This window comes from Nicotiana tabacum, chromosome 2 (assembly GCF_000715075.1).
Source record: "Nicotiana tabacum cultivar K326 chromosome 2, ASM71507v2, whole genome shotgun sequence".
Classification (NCBI taxonomy): domain Eukaryota; kingdom Viridiplantae; phylum Streptophyta; class Magnoliopsida; order Solanales; family Solanaceae; genus Nicotiana; species Nicotiana tabacum.
In genome coordinates, this window is record NC_134081.1 from 127780514 (window position 1) to 127797599 (window position 17086).

The 17086-nt window shown below is 33.7% G+C and overlaps 3 protein-coding genes across 3 annotated transcripts; all 3 read right to left on the reverse strand.

The window, feature by feature from the left end:
* Positions 1-1719: 1719 nt before the first annotated feature.
* Positions 1720-3674, reverse strand: LOC107765565 (putative polyamine oxidase 5). Its single transcript, XM_016584233.2, has one exon. It carries the CDS (start codon positions 3451-3453, stop codon positions 1858-1860), a length of 1596 nt encoding a protein of 531 aa, XP_016439719.1. The 5' UTR covers positions 3454-3674; the 3' UTR covers positions 1720-1857.
* A 7577-nt stretch (positions 3675-11251) lies between these two features.
* LOC142168002 (uncharacterized) lies at positions 11252-12052 on the reverse strand. Its single transcript, XM_075228649.1, has one exon. It carries the CDS (start codon positions 12050-12052, stop codon positions 11252-11254), a length of 801 nt encoding a protein of 266 aa, XP_075084750.1.
* A 1104-nt stretch (positions 12053-13156) lies between these two features.
* Positions 13157-13618, reverse strand: LOC142168005 (uncharacterized). Its single transcript, XM_075228654.1, has one exon. It carries the CDS (start codon positions 13616-13618, stop codon positions 13157-13159), a length of 462 nt encoding a protein of 153 aa, XP_075084755.1.
* Between the last annotated feature and the right edge of the window lie 3468 nt (positions 13619-17086).

Sequence of the window (17086 nt, forward strand, 5' to 3'; positions counted from 1 at the left end):
TCCTAATGCCTTTAAATAAGGCAATGCCTAGCTCGGGGGGCTGAATGTTTTTAGGTATAGCGCTCTTTTAAAGAGTGCTATACCCATTTGAATTATTGTTATGTCAGTTAAACGCAGGAGACTTATTTGTGCGCCCACAAAACGGGTATAGCGCGATTATATACTGCGCTATGCATAACTGTCTTATCAGCCCTGTATAGCGCGGTTTACAGTGGCGTTATATATATATATATAGCGCTCTTTTAAAGAGCGCTATACTTTAACGGCCAAAACTCCGTTAAATTATAGCGCTCTTTAAAAGAGTGCTATATATAGAAAGGTCACTCTTTTTTTTAAACATACATTTCCGTCACACTTGTCCAAAAGAACCACAAATGGGTCCTGGACTCCAACAAAATTACCTCCGTTTGACGCAAAAATCAGCTTATTTTGAGAACTATTTTTTCTCAAAAGTATTTTTGGTGAAACAGTGTGTTCGGTCAAGCTTTAAAAAACTGTTTCTAAGTGTATTTTTCTCAAAAGTACTTTTCAAAAAATTACTTTTGTAGAGAAACTAATTTTTTCTGCTTCTGCTTAGAAGCATTTTTTTTTCTTTCAAAAGTTTAGCCAAACACCTTAATTTTAAAAAAAAAAAATACTTTTGATAAAAGAAAACGCTTTTACCTCAAAAGAAGCTTGGAGATACGGGCTACTACACTAGTCCATCTCAAAAGAACTGTAAAAATCTCTTCAGATTTTGATAGCATACAATTAACTCTTGAAAGATTTATGTGTTTGGCTGTTTGATGTGGGAAATGACATCAAAAACTGTTGTGGATGATTTTGTAAAATGGTAAACACAACATAACCACAAGATTGATTAAATAATAATTTGTTGCTTTTATTGATTGGTCTGTAGTTTCAAATTGGCAATGCACCAAAAATGAATTGGGATTGATGGATTTATGTTTCTCGGACTTTTCGTATGATTTTTGAAAAGTCTGAACAACTTATATGTCTTCATATGCATGGAATGGTACCTGTCATTCTGGGGTGGGTCTGAACCTAAGAAATCGAGACCCTTCTCCACCAACCATCAGAATCCCTACTTACTGTCTCTTTGTTAAGGACATCCATCAGATTTTTTTAACATCAAAACTGAAAAAGAAATCTGATACGTACTACTATACTCCCACTTGGGTTTCCAATTTAATTTTTGCAGGGGTATACGGTACAGATTAAAAGGTTCTTGAAATGTGTTTCTGCATTCAAAATTTCATCTAAAAGATATCATAAACTCATCAAGCTCATGGTCTTAAAAGGAATTGTCACGGCCAAACTCAATTGTCAATATCAATCTTTGTACCTTAAGTTTTAGTCCAAAAGACGCTTGAATCTTGAACACCCTTTTAATGGCCTCTAACTTTTTTATTCCATTCCAATGTAGAATTGGCCTGAGACAAGTTTCGAGTTCAACAATCCTATGTTGTTAAATTTTTTTTAAAGGAAAATATATGAATACTTTTTACAAGAGATACAATGTCCTAGCAGGATATGGCCGGCTTTATCGGATCCTGTCAACTAAACCATACTAAAGGAGACTCTACAAAGATGGACCAAATTTGATGAGATCCAAAGCTAGCTCTTTTTTCTTTACCTTTATCTTTCAAATAATAATTTATAAGCACCCAAGCATGGTCAGCTAGTTTGCTTTAATAGAGCAAGAATTGCTAAATTATAGGAGAGGAAAGGAAAAAGGAATTCATCACAAACACAGAGAAAAATCAATAGTAATGGTCACAGGAGAAAAATATAAAAATAAAGAAAGCAAGAAGAAACCTGGCTAGGCTCTATTGAAAAACAAACATTTTTATCATATCATATATCAATAAAATGATAGTGATTAAGAAGCCTATTGGCTTCTCTTAGGCCACTAAAGTAAGCACCATGAGTTGTTGAATAGTGAGTTCTATGTGTTGCTTCCCCTGCAAAAAGAATTTGAAGTGGAGGAGTATAGCAACCATTTGAATGAATGCTAGTCCTTTTTGGCAAGGGCTCAGCCATAATATCCAAATCATCTCCACTTGATCCAACTGCTACATAACTATAGGAACCCAAGAATAATGGATCACTTCCCCATTGGCTCTTTAACACCTTTTCCACTTTAAAGTTACTTTCTGCATGCCCATTGCAGCACAAGTCATTTGATTTCTTGAAATGTTTTGAGTTTAAAAGAAAGCTAGAGATAGTTTTTGAAAAACCATCAATAATCTCCTCATTATCAAGAGATTCCAACTCAAGAGCTTCTTTACCTGCAAACCATGATAATAAAACACTTGACTTGCTATGGATTGGAGATAAATTAGCTGTCCTCTTCATCCACATAGGGATTTTTGGGTTTGGTTCTGATTGATGGAAAACCATCTGCAGATAAGGAAATTCTTGATCATGGGTTGGATTTAGTTTCAAGAATAGCTTGTTGACAACACCAAAACCAAGCCTTGAGATTGCTTGAGTCTTGAAATGAGGAAGTGGAGGATTAAACATACCGGAATCTTGATCAATCCCTTGTTTTAGAACTCCAAGTGAAACTGTGACTATGACATGATCAGCATACATAATTGATCCATCCACAAAATGTAACTTCACTGCCTTATTATTACTACCATTTTCAAATTGTAATGAACCATCAGCCTGCCACTCCATCTTTGCGACTTTTCGGCCTAATTGGATCAAACCAGGTGGCAGAACAGATGCCAAATATTCAATCACTGACATGTACCCTTTGGCAATGGTTATTTCTTCTCCAGGGAACATTCGATACTCTTTTTCTGCACTGAAATCAAGCATTTGCAAATCACCAGCTGATGTATAAGTCCTTTGAATATTCTCAAACATTGCAAAAATCCCTTCTTCAAGTGATCTTTTGCTCCATTTATCTATCCCTTGTACCTCAATATCCTCGCGTTCGCCGTTCACTGATTCCCAATAAGCATCAAGTCCTTTCCTGAGGAAAGAACCAAGACTTAATCCATTGTTGGATTTAGCAATTTCATTGGACACACCATCTTCAGTGACTAATTTCCCTTGAGCAAAATCCATGAGTTTGTTGAAAAGGTCGGAGATGGACTCAACAAGGGAAGAATTGAGTTCATGTCCACCTTCAGCAATGGTCAATGGTTCAGTATCTCCATCCATACACTCCCAAGGTTGCTGAGATTGCAGTGAGTTAATTTGTTGAGCAATCTTATAAACAGGACTGCCTACAATTCCATGAATCCAAGTAGCACCCATTTCAATCCTGACACCACAGAATTCTGATGTCTTAATTCTTCCACCAATCCTATTACCACCCTCTACTACACACACCTCTAATAATTCCTTGCATCCTGCTGTTTTATAGAGCTTATTAGCTGCTGTAAGGCCAGCCATTCCTGCCCCAATTATCACTACTTTTGGCTTCTTGCTCCCCATTAATTATATATGCTGAATCTCTTATACCCAAAAAAAAGGAAATGATATCTAGAATATAAGCTAGGGAGAAAAGAGAGTGAGAATTTTGTATGAAATATTACTACTGAACAAGAATCAAATATATAAGGAGTGTATTAGCTATCTCATCTTTCACATAAGGGCACTCGCATTCCCCTTCCCCCCCCCCCCCTTTTTTTTGCATAGTTTATTCGATCTAATAAAGACATAGATCTACTTTTCTTGGCCATTAGTGTTGCTGTATTCAATCCTTTAACTTAACCCCACCTTTATTAGCTTTTCTCTACCCTACTGCCACATGCTAAGCATGCAGCATAATATAAAATATTCACAATGCGTAAATGAGCGGTGAATTCAAAATTTTAAGTTTATGGTTAGTACTACCTTTTTAATTACTATTGAAGTCATCACTTTGTCGGAGTTATGAATTCATAATTTAATACTATTTTTAACAGTTTTACATAAATAAATACAGGTTTAGACTATACGTTATGGTTTCAAATGAAGCTTTAACTATACTACTGGATACGCTCCTTCCTGTTCAAGCCCTCTTCATAACACGTGTGGGAATATTCATAACTAGGCTTGTTACTAAAAAAGAACATTAAAACTTGTTTTAGCTTTGTATACATATTGATGTCAAGACTAATAATAGGTTGATGATTCCTCTCACCAACCTCACATGTGAATCAGATAAAAAAAAAAGGCCCACATAGTACTGTAAACACCTTTGAATAGTGCTGATTAGTCAATGAAAGCCATGAATTATTTCAACAATGTAATCACAACTCACAATTCAGAACCCCATTGACCTTACATATTTGAAGACATAGTGTTTAGCATGATTATTTTCTTGAAGGCATTCAATAATAATAAGGATTTTGACTCCCTTGATCTCAGTTTCAATGTCAAACGATATGGAAATGGAATATACCTTCCAAGTACAACTGATTGAATTATGTGGTTTATGTATTACAACAACAACAACAAAAATAAAATAAATTAAAAAATTCAGTGTAATCCTACAAGTGAGGCATGAGGAAGATACTTTGCGAAGGTAGATAAGTTGTTTCTGCAATGTAGTTTATGTATAAACTATGACAAAAAAGGCAAGAATTAATTAGTTGAATCAAATAAGAAGGAGAAGCTCTTCGAGTAATCTTACACGATAAGATGTTACGCTTAATCTTACACTATATATATATATATATAGCGAAACGTACGTTTAATTTATAAGGAAAACGAAGTTAGTCAGTGCAGTAGTAGTATATATATTATTGTGTCGTTAAAGTTAAAATACAAGACATCTCGACATGTAGGACACTGTTTTAATTTGGATGTTTTGGTCTATCAAATATCAATGGTCTTGTTTTTTCCTTTTTCAAGGTCTATCATGGAATGAAGACACAATGGCCAACGTCATATGAAAAGCAAGAATAATTTTCTTTCCAGCATTATATGTGTAAAGTTTATAGCGTTATTTCTTTCTTCTTGTCAAGTAGATAACCTGCGCTGTTTTGCAAGTGAAAAAGCTTAATTTTACGAACTGTTAGGATTCGAGATTTTGTATTAGCGACCGGACATTAATCTCTAATGTTTGGATGTCCCATCTGTTCTTTTGGCGCTGTAAGGCGCATTTTGGACGCAAATAACAAGTATTAATTCTTGCTTTGAATCCACAATCGTTTTCAAGAAACAATTACCAGCTATAGATATAAATATTGAAGTAAATAAATTAAACTAGTATAGATAAGATGAACGAGGCTTGCTATACTGATAAAACACGTCTATATCATAACTATTCACTAGATTAGGGCGGATCCCCATCTCAACCAACGAGTTCACGTGAATTCAGTAAATTTTATTCAAATAATGTAAATGTGTTCGAAATATTTTAATGTGTACCCAGTTATTATTGAAAATTTACTCGAAATCATTGTAGAAATCCATAAGCATTAAATCTTGGATCGGCCTCTTACTAAATTGGAGGTTCGAATCTTATGGTGTAAATGCAAATAAAGTTGATCTTTCTGGAGCAAGGGAAGCAAAGAAAAAATGCATAGATACAATTAATGTAATGATTTTTCTCTAAATTTCACGCGTCTTTCTAAAAATTATTATAATTGAATAATCATTTGCAGCTCAAAATATTTGAGGGAAAAATTGATTTTAAGAATAGGGTTAACTGGGGCGGAGCTAGAAGTCCGACAATGTGTTCGTCCGAACCCAATAACTTTTGGTTAATTATTATATTCGTGTTAAGAAATTCATTAAATATATACAAATATTAAATTTAGAATCCAGCTATAAGTACTTGAAGTCATCGTACTAAAAATTTAAAATCCATAAAGTTTGAAATTCTGGTTTCGCCTCTGTAATTAACGTGCATGAAGCAACCATAATTAGGTTATCGGGTATTTTCGCTTTAAAAGTTTCACCAAAATAGTATATGTTGCACCACGTGATAGGTATCCCATCATCTTGTTGTAGCTACAGTTAGTCTTTATTGAAATGAATTATAGTACATGTATTCTCCATCTAATCTTTATCTTTCCTAATTGTTTTATTCTGGTTATAGTTTATCTAATCTTTATCTTTCCAAATTGTTTTTTTCTGGTTATTGTTTATTGGGTAGTTTACGATACCCGAAGCTTTAATCTTTATCTAAATCTTCATTAAAGGCCGTGCAGATATGTAAGCACAGTGTCTTGATTCTAAAATGATATGGTATAAAAGTTATAAAAAGCTAGATATATTCTACAAGTATTAGATGTTTTAAAGGTGACTCTAAAAAGATTAAATATGGTTATTTATCTTTTTGGTCGGGTTTTAGTATTTTCTCCGCAACCCTGATTATATTGCTATTCATCTCTTTACTTAAAAGTTGGTCAATTTTACCTTTCTAGCTGTAGCAGTAATTAACTTTTCCTAATTAATGTATATGTTAGTTTTTATAACCTTTTTCATTAGTGAAGCCTTTAAGTGATGACTATACTAATAACTTAGCTTGTTTGGTCAAGCTTCTAAAATTAGCTTTTATTTTGAGAAGTGTTTTTTGCTTAAAAGTGTTTTTGATTTTGATGAGAAATAGTTTGTGTTTCACTAATTAATTTGAAAAGTATTTTTAAGCATCAATTAGTGTTTGACCAAGCTTATAAAAAGTGATTTTAGGGAGAAACTATTTTTTTCTGCCTCTCTAAAACTGCTTCTACTTCTACTCAAAAATATTTTTCTTTATTCTTCTAAAAGCTTGTCCAAATATTTCAACTATCAAAAAAAGATAATTTAAAAAAAAAGTACTTTTGACCCTGGAGAAGCTTGGCGAAACAAGCTATAAAATGGCGCTATAAGGAGAGCATGATAGTCGTTTAATTAAATCCAATAAAGTATCATTTGGTCCAGTTAATTTTATGGGAGTGAGGTAGGGGTGTTCAAAACCGAACCGAAACCGAAGCTTAATGGCTTATTGATATCAGTTTAACGGATGGGGAACGGATTGAAATTTTTTTATTAACGGCTTATCGGTTTGGGGGCGGATTATTCAATTTTCTTATTGGATAATTCGTTAACCCGTTAAGAATATATATATATAAGAAGAATATATTTATATATATCGGAAGAATATATATATATATATATATATATATATATATATATATATATATAATATAATTTATTTTTAAATAATCAAATATATATTAAATAATCAAAAACTCTTCTTCCACTTCCAGTACTCTATCTATTACTAGTTTACTATTAGACATTTAGTTATAATTTACTATTCGAGTTAGTTACTATTAGATAATTTTGATGTCATGTGTTATACCCAGTGTTCTATTCTATTTCTTCTGAAAGTTATAAGTTGTTAATAGGTTCATCCCCAGAGATGATTCTACTGGGAAATACGCTGGAATGTAGCTCTCTATTTCTTCTATTTAGCTCTCTTCTTAGGTGCCATATTCTATAGACTGGAATGTAGTCTGCCGAGCATAGGAATTTTATTTTGAGTCACAACGGTCAGCAAGCAATCCGATAACCCGTCCGATAAGAGCTAAACCGATACCAATCCGCCCGATATCTTATCAGGTGGCTAGCGGATTAATACATTTAAAAGCCGATAACCGATAAGCCAAACCGTTAAGAGTAAATAACCGCTCAATCCACCCGATAAGTAGCCCTAGAGTGAGGTGATGCATCATTATCAATGCTTAATGGAGAATTAAGTCAAACTAATTCTTGAGTTCCAAATGTAACTCCACATCGTCTCTCGTAGCCTAAGTTTCCCTCGAGTAGCAAACCACTAAACTCTACACCCCCCCCCCTCCTCCCCCCCCAAATATCTCCGAGTAACATGTTTAACTTGAGTTTATATTGTGCACATCGATTTTGTAAAAACAAAATTACATATAAGGTAAAATTGACCTATAAATACATGTAATTTTTCGTATCAAACTTATATGCTAATATAAAAATATATCGTAATAACATATTATAACAAGTTAAATTATATTTAAACAGCTCTCTAGCATGGATAAATTAGCCAGTTAGAACTATGTAAGCAAGGAAGAGCAAATATGATACGAATCGATACCAACAGGGATTTTCTTAAGTCTAACGGGTGGTATAATTAGGTAAAATCAAATAATTAAGAGCAAATTTGGATCCTTTTCCCATAAGTAAAAGAGGAAAATACAGGAAGATAATCACACAATAGAAGGTTACTTGCGAGTTCAAATTAAACTCTAAAAAAGATTTAGAGAAAATTAACTGAAGGAGACTGATGTGGATTGTTCAGATTACGAGTTTTACCCGTAAGTTTCAATTTATCAATACGTTGATTTAGGTTGGGACCATATTCAATTTTGTTTTCTCCAATATTGAAGGCTATTGCTCATGAAAGGTCTAGTTTACTTGCATTTCATAAACATACTGGCACGGGCGGATCTATCTCCTGACCTACGGGTTCACGTGAACTCATAAGTAGATTTTGTCCAAAACAGTGTAAATGTATTCGAAAAATTTACTAAATATCTATAAATACTTGAATGTGAACCTAGTTACTATTAAAAATTTATTGTTGCAGGAACCATAAACATCCGCATACAAGACATGTAAGATAAACCAATCAATAAAAAATGCTATAACGTCCTAAAAAGAACAATTTCAAAACTTTTTATTTTCACGTTGATCTTTAAGAACATAAGATATTCTGATCCATAATATATAAGATATAATAAGCCACCATAATATAAAGCTACTTGAGAGATCCATTTTTCTAAAATAAAATACCAAAGGTGAATTCGTTGTGATCGAAATAACTGACCCTTTATTATTATTTGTAATAATGGTACAACTTTATCTAATGGTCCATCTAATGATGCTTAGTTTCATTTTATCAAGTTATAGATATCTTAAAGAAGTGATGGTGGGGCTATCAATCTCACTACACGAACTACATATGTACATATATAAACAAAAAGGTTTAGTCAGGAAAAAAGAAATTAAAGCTTATGTAAATTAATTTTGGTTTGATGTATGAGAAATTAATAATTGATCTACTATTGTCTTTCCGTACTTTATTTTATTTTTTTCCTTGAGAAGAAAATCCAAACAGTTTTATAACAAACAAACAAAGCATCATATACATCAGCAACCCATTAATTGTGATGGACTTCTAATTTTCTAGGCTAGGGAAGGGATTAAGACTCTCGAGCCACTAACCGTCCCCCCTTAATTTTCTCTTTGATGGTGATTTTGAATTGAAGTAATATATACACTAACTATTTTTTCAAAAAAAGAGATTTTCGAGAAGGACGTGAGGCCAGGAATAGGAGGAATCGAGGAGAGAAGAAAAGGAGGGGTTAATAGGTTCTGTATATTATGATATTGACACGCACTACAAAAAAAAAACTTTAATTTTACAGTATCACAGCAATTAATTATCTGGAGGTTATTACTTTATTTTTTTTTCTCCCTATACTACCTACTGACTATCAGTCCATTTTGTATCAATTGTATGTGCTGTCAGTACTTCATCTTTCGCTCATGGATAGAAGTTTAACTCTTCAAGCCTTCTTCTTAGTCTTGGCATCATATAGCCCCTTCCATATCATTTGTATAATTTGCTTTATCATTATCCCTGCTTGCCTTTGCTGAGCTCTGAAAATCCTGTAGTTTCTCTCCTGCCACACATAGTAGACACAACCCGCTAGAGTCATTCTGTATATCTCAACATTTGCTGATCTGCCTTTTGCATTGCTGTATGCCCATTCTACTTCTTGACACCACTTCATAGCTTGCCTATTAATACCCATCCATTGCAGTAGTTTCCTCCATATTGATGCTGCAAAAGTGCATTTGAAAAATAGGTGCTCAATGCTTTCCTCTTCTATATTGCACAGAGGACACAATAGCTCATTAGTCACCCCCCATCTTGCTAGCTTGTCTCTTGTATTCAGCTTGCCCAGGATAGCCAAATATAGAATAAAAGTTCATTTTGGCATTCCACCATTATTGCATACCAGTTTCCTTCAAGGCATCTTCTGTTGTTCACTTCTTAACTGCTTGTATATGCTATTGTTGGTTATATACTCCTTCTCAAATATCTCTGTCATGTTAACACCAGCATCTAGCATGTATTGCTTTGCCTTCAATATCTTTTTCACCAGCCATGAAGCTTGCTTGGGCTCAATATGTCTTATATCCCTGCCTTTTTCATAGTAAATATGAATCCATTGTACCCATAACTTGTCCTTTTTTTGAGCTAAATTCCATAACAGTTTACATATGACAGCCTTGTTCCACAATGCTATGTCTAGCAAGTTCCATCCGCCCAGTAGCTTTTGGTTGACACAATTTGCCCCATGTAACTAAAGCTCTTTTTGACATATCAACACCCCCAGACCATATGAACTTTTTGCATATCGATTCTATGAGATGGATCACCTTCTTTGGGAAGATAAATATTTAGGACTAATAAATTTGGATTGATAACAAGACACTCTTGATCAATTGAAGTCGACCAGCATATGAAAGAAATTTTGCAGTCCATGATGTTATTCTACCAATTATCCTATCTAACAATGGTTGGAATTATATGATTGACATCCTTTTTGTGCTTAGTGGGACTCTCAGATATCTTATAGGCAGTTCTCCTTTTGAGAAACCAAGTTTATCCATAACAATCTGCTGCACTGCTAAGCTTACACCACCAAAATATATAGAGCTCTTGCTCTTATTTGCTTTCAAACTTGACACCCTAGAGAACTCCATGAAACAGTTATAGAGCATTTGGATAGATACTTCATCTCCTATACAGAAAAATAATAGATCATCAGCATATCCCAACTAGATAATTTGTAATTTCTCACATCTTGAATGGTAATTGAAATATGGTTGGTTCTTTAGTGTTCTTAGCAACCTGCTTAGGTAATCCATGGCTAAGACAAACAATAATGGAGACAGTGGATCCCCCTGTCTTAGCCCTTTTCTTGCTGGGAAAGGACTTGTAGGCCTGCCATTTATCTAGATGGAATAAGACACAGTAGTAAGATATTTCATAATCCATTACACAAATCTGGTAGGAAAATTCATTGTCATCAGAATCTGCTTCAGAAAATACCATTCCAATGAATCATAAGCTTTTTGCATGTTTAGTTTAATCATACATCTTGAAATTATCCCCTTCCTCCCATATCCCTTCACTAATTCATGGCTTAGTATAATGTTATCAGAGATAATCCTTCCTGGCACAAAAGCAGCCTGACTTACATCAATAAGGCTATCCATAACCATTTGCATCCTTGTAGTGAGCACCTTTGATATTAGTACAACAAGAGATTGGTATGTACTCTTTAATTGAACTTGGACTTTTAACCTTTGGGATCAAAGTCACAACAATGCAGTTGATTGGCTTATATATCTCCTCAGTGGCAAAGAAATATTTTGTTGCATTAATCACATATTCCCCTATAATCGACCATGCTTTCTTAAAGAAAAAAGCATTGAAACCATCACATCTTGGGGCTTTGTTGTCGTCTATGTTCTTCATTGCAATGCAAATCTCCTCTGTGGTGATTGGCTCTATTAGCTTCAATTGTTGTTCTCTTATCAGCATTGGACCATTTCTCATTATTTCTGGATTAATTATAGGCATTTGTTCAGTAGCATTCCCCAGTAATTCTTTATAGAATCTCACTACTTCCTCCTTCACCTCTTGTTCATTTTGCAGCAGCTTGCCATATTGATTCACAAGAGATTTGATACTATTCATAGTAGTTCTATTCTTCAGACATGCATAGAAGTATGCACTGTTTGAATCCCCAAGCTTTAACCATTGTGTTCTTGATTTTTGCCTCATAATACTTTCCTCTATCACTCCCCATTTTTCTAATTTACCTCTCAGCTCCTTCTCAGTATCAAACAGAGATGTTTGGTGATCTGGATCCTGCATTTTCTCTTGTGTCTCTTGTAGTTGCCTTCTAATTGTTTGGACTTTCTCTCTGACCCTTTTGAACTCTTTAGTATGCAACTTCTTCAATTCATGCTTTACCAGTATAAGTTTCTGCCACACTTTCTCCATTCCTTGCCACTTATTAGATGTACTCTATGCCTTCTCCACCACTTTTAAGAACTCTGGATTTTCAGCTATATAATTATAGAATATGTATGGCTTTGGACCCCTTGCCCTGTTTCATCAAAATGAATACTCAGAGGCGTGTGATCAGATATGAAAGGATCCATCACTATCACTTCCATTTGTTTCATTGTAGTCATCCATGCTGTATTGACTATGGCTCTATCTATTTTTCTCCACACATGGATGTTTGTCCATGTGTATTTTCTCCCTATATATTTTAGTTCATTAATGTTATTGTTCAACATGAAATCCCTAAAGTCCCTTATTTTCACTTTTTGCACTGGGTTGTCACTTTTCCTGTCTTCAACTCCCAATATTGCATTATAGTCTCCCATTGCAGTCCATGCCCCATCAGTTCCATTATGAATCCCTTCTAGTTCATGCCATAAGATTTTCCTATCTTCAATAGTATGTAAGCCATATACTGTTGTAAAGTAGAACTGTATACTGCCTGCACCAATAGTCACATTTTCATGTATCAGTTGATTGCTCTTCCACATTTCACTAAATTGAATGATGTTAGGATCCCATATTACCCATATCCTTCCTTTTCCATTTCCATCATAGTTGGTAGCCCAACTCCAACCTGCTACAATCTTCTTCATTATCTGCTTTTCTTTTACTTCAGTAACTCTATGCTCTACTATAGCCATTAGGCTTATTTTATTTGTAATAATAAATCTCCTTAACTCCTTTTGCTTGAAACTCTTATTGAGGCATCTAATATTCCAAGCTACTATTTTCATATCTGAGTAAATAGAGTTTGCACTACCCAGTGTTCCCATTCCTGCTACATTGACCTCTCTCAACTGGTCTTACTTGATCTGATTGTTGTTGGTGCTCATTCTGCTTGTTGAGGACAGTAAAGCCATTTGTTATGATCATCCTTCCATCATCAATTACATGTGTTATTTTTGCTGCTGATTTTCCTTTAACTTCCGGCCATCCTTCATTGCTATCTGTTTCTGCTTGCTTTCCCTCTTTAGTGTTTGCTTTCTCTATATCTTTCTCTTTTCCCTGCATTTGACCTATTGCCCCTTTGACTTTTCACACTTTCTTCTGCACATTGATCCTCACAGTTTTTGAATTTTCTTGTTGCCTTGTCACTTTACAGCAATGGCCAATCATAAAACATGTTTCACAGTATTCTGGTTTCCACATATAATCCACCCTTTGACTAAATTTCCTTCCATTTGGGTCCTGCACCTTGACAGCTACAGGAAGTGACACTGTTACATCCATTTCTACAAGTATTCGAGCATATGATATCCTTTCCATTTTAGATGTAGACTCATCTGTGTACAAAGGTACCCCTAGCCCACTCCCAATCCTACTCAGAGAATCAGCACTCCAGCAATTCAATGGGAGATTTGGTAAAGTGACCCACAGTGGAATAGTTTTCAGAATTTCATCCTTGAAATTAAAGTCAGGTGTCCAGCCTTTTGTGATTATAGGTTTATTGCCAATAGTATGAGGTCCAGAATACAGAATCGCATCACTATCATCCATATTAGTGAATTTTATTATAAAATATCCTTCATTATGGTAGAATATTATAGATTTTGACACAAAATTTCATTGGCTAGCAATAAACCTTTCCATAGCTCCGATCGTAGGTGTGGTTCCTACTACATATAGTATTATAGCATTCCTCCATTTCTCTGTTTCCTTCTCCACTTCATTTTTCAATAATTCCACTATAGTTTCCCCATTTTGCATTATTGGAGCAACAAAGCTGAGATTCATGCCTCTCAATCCGAAACGGTTATTACCCACTAGATTTTCCCATGTCTTATTCTCAGGTCCCTTCGCCTGTGGTTCCTCCGGTACCTTCTGTATTTCCGTCACCTTATCATTTCCTTGTGCCTTATGGTCCTTCTGTGGAAGTTCACCACATGCACGTGCTGAAACCACTGATTGAGGAGTTCTTTTGTTCTGAATACTGCTCGTTTGCATAATTCCAGTGATAATTGCACCGGAGAGTGGTGTATTAGGTCCACTCCTCCGATTGGCAAGGTTGGCCAGTCTGATTCCTCTTCGTTTCCTTCGCCCTCCTTGCATGCATCCGTTACACCAATCCTTTTGGCTATAGCCTCAATGGACACTGCCGTCTTGTTATTTTACTTCTTCGTCGGCCTTCCTCTGGCCATTTTCGATGGCTGAGCACGGTAAATTCACTATCGTTCTCTAGAGAGAGAAAGTAGAGAGAAGCGAGAGCTAGAAAAAAGAAAAGTGGTTATTACTCTATTTTCTTATTGTTGTAACTCTATTTTATTCTGATAGGCGATAGCTAAAGGTTTTTTATACCGATAATGTATAGAACTTAAACTCCATAATTATCTTCACTCACTTGATCAACTGGAGGTGAAATTTAGGCAAGAAGCAGAGCCAAGATTTGAGTTTATGAATTCTGAAGTTACATGTCATCAAATTCATAGCTCATGATCACTAGATTCTATAATTAAATATTTATATATATATTTAATAAATTTTTAATACAAATACAGAGTTTATGTAGAAGTTACTGGGTTTATCCGATCATGTATATAATACTGTGACTCTGGCCCTGGCCGGAGGAGGAGGAGGACAAGAAAGATACAACTATGCCAGACTGTTTGTAGTGCATAAAAACCTATGAATGAAGGGCTTGCCATATGTATGGTAAGAAAGTTCGGATGTCGTTGAATTTGTCACATTCCATTGACTCATTGTTTCATGTTCTACCTTCCACAACTAATTCAATAGCCTATGTTTTTCTTACTTTCATTTCTCAATCACAATAATTGAAGACACAACTTATATATATAGAAATGTTTCATGCTTTACGCATGGACTTCGATTACTATATATTTATACTTACCGTGATATTTACTTCTGAAGCTCGATATCATAAATGGGGGGTATAGTCTCATTACAGAGTTCATTACTTAAATGATCACTCAACTATCTGAAATTATCTGATAAAGTCATCTTTCTTTCATTTGTAACAGAAAAGTCACTTAACTATGCTTATAGCACTCAGAAGTAGGGATGGGCATCGGTCGGTTCGGTTCGGTTGTGAATGTTATCGGTTCGGCATATCAGTTATCGGTTTATAAATATGCTAAACCGATAAGATATCGATTATCTGGTATCGGTTAGTCGGTTATCAATCCTTATTGGTTTATCCGATAAGAATCAAAACGCCCAAAATTTTTATGTTTTTATTATAGAAATAGTGATCATACTGTTTTGAGAAAGGAACTAAATTTTTGTTTTTAAGAAAGGATTAAATTTCAACTTTAGAAAATAAAACTTTCTTTGCATTTAAAAATCCCATGAATTATCTCAATTTTCAAAGTTATAAGTTAGTAGGAGTAAAGAATAAGACATCAATAATTTAATCTTACTAACTATCTCACTATGGGCGGGCATAATTTCTAGAAAAAAATAAAATCCTAATCTTTTAAATGCTAAAGAATCGGTGCAAAAAAAAAAGAAACAAATAGAAAAACGAAAAATCTGAATAATTAATTCTTTAAAGTTTAAAACTAAAAATCTTAACCGAAGAATTAATATGAGAAATTCAAAAAAGTTTAAAATTTACTCTAAGAATTAAGGTCTAAAGATGAAGAGTAACTGCTGAGAGAATTGAGAGAATACAACCATAAGGTGGCTTTATATACTTAATGGAAAACTATAATTTTGATAAAGCTTATTCGGTTATTGGTTAAACCGTTAATAAAATTGGGCAAATCGAGACCCGAACCGATAAACCAATAGTCAAATAATATTAAACCATTACCGAGAGATTTACTCAATAACCCGATATCGATAACTCAATAATATTTTATCAGTTCGGGCTATCGGTTATACCCAATATATGCCCAGCCCTACTCAAAAGGCCACTCAACCAGATTTCTCAAACTTTTGATTGCCACATATCCATTTTACCATCTAAAGTATAAACTCTTATCATCTTTATTATAATATATTTTTATTAATATTATAATATTTTCTCTTTTTAATCAACATTATGGACTTAACTATAGAAAAAATAAATTTTACTTATAAAATAAAAAATAAAAAATATTTTTCTAACATATATAATGTCGGAATAATGATATAATTAAGCATAATTTTCAAGAATATATAGTGTATATTATAAAAATATCTTTATTTTAAATAATTATTTTTTATAGTACGTGTTGGAATATATATATATTTCAAAACTTTTATTTTCTTTCATTCTCAATTGTGTAAATAAATTTTTGAGTTTTTGTTGTTAGTATCAAAATTATTATTCCGATCAAATTGTTCTAGTTCATTTTTTTTACTATGCTCAATATTTTATTATTCTAACATTATATATGCTTAAATATTTTTTTTTATTTTTTACTTATAAATAAAATTTATGTATTCTATATGTATGTCCATAATATAAATTAAAAATAGAAAATAATTATAATATTAAAAAAATAAAAGAAGACAAACTTGATAATTCAGAGGATAAAATAGGTATTTGGCAATCAAAGTTTGAGAAATCTAATTGAGTGACCTTCTAAGTGTTATAGGTATAGTTAAGTGACTTTGCTGTTACAAACGAATATATATCATGATTAATACCGATTAAACTCCAAAGTTGCAATAGCCATATAAAGGCAGTCGAGTAGAAACCCAAAATGGCAACCACATATTAGTGGGGATCTTTACACAAATAGCCGGCCATATTAATTGCTTACTTTTTCTAGTCATATACATAGATTATACATAAATTATACACAATTATACACATATAATACATAAATTATGCATATATTATACATTCACCGGCTAAAAACTCACTATAGGCCTTGATGGCGCTCAACGTCGCCGTTAGGCAAGCCAACAGTGAACTATCACGTTAATTATTCATTTTACTACTTTTGAAATCATAAATTTTATTAAGTAAGGAAATTTACACCTTTAAAATCATAGGTACATACATAATTAGTAATG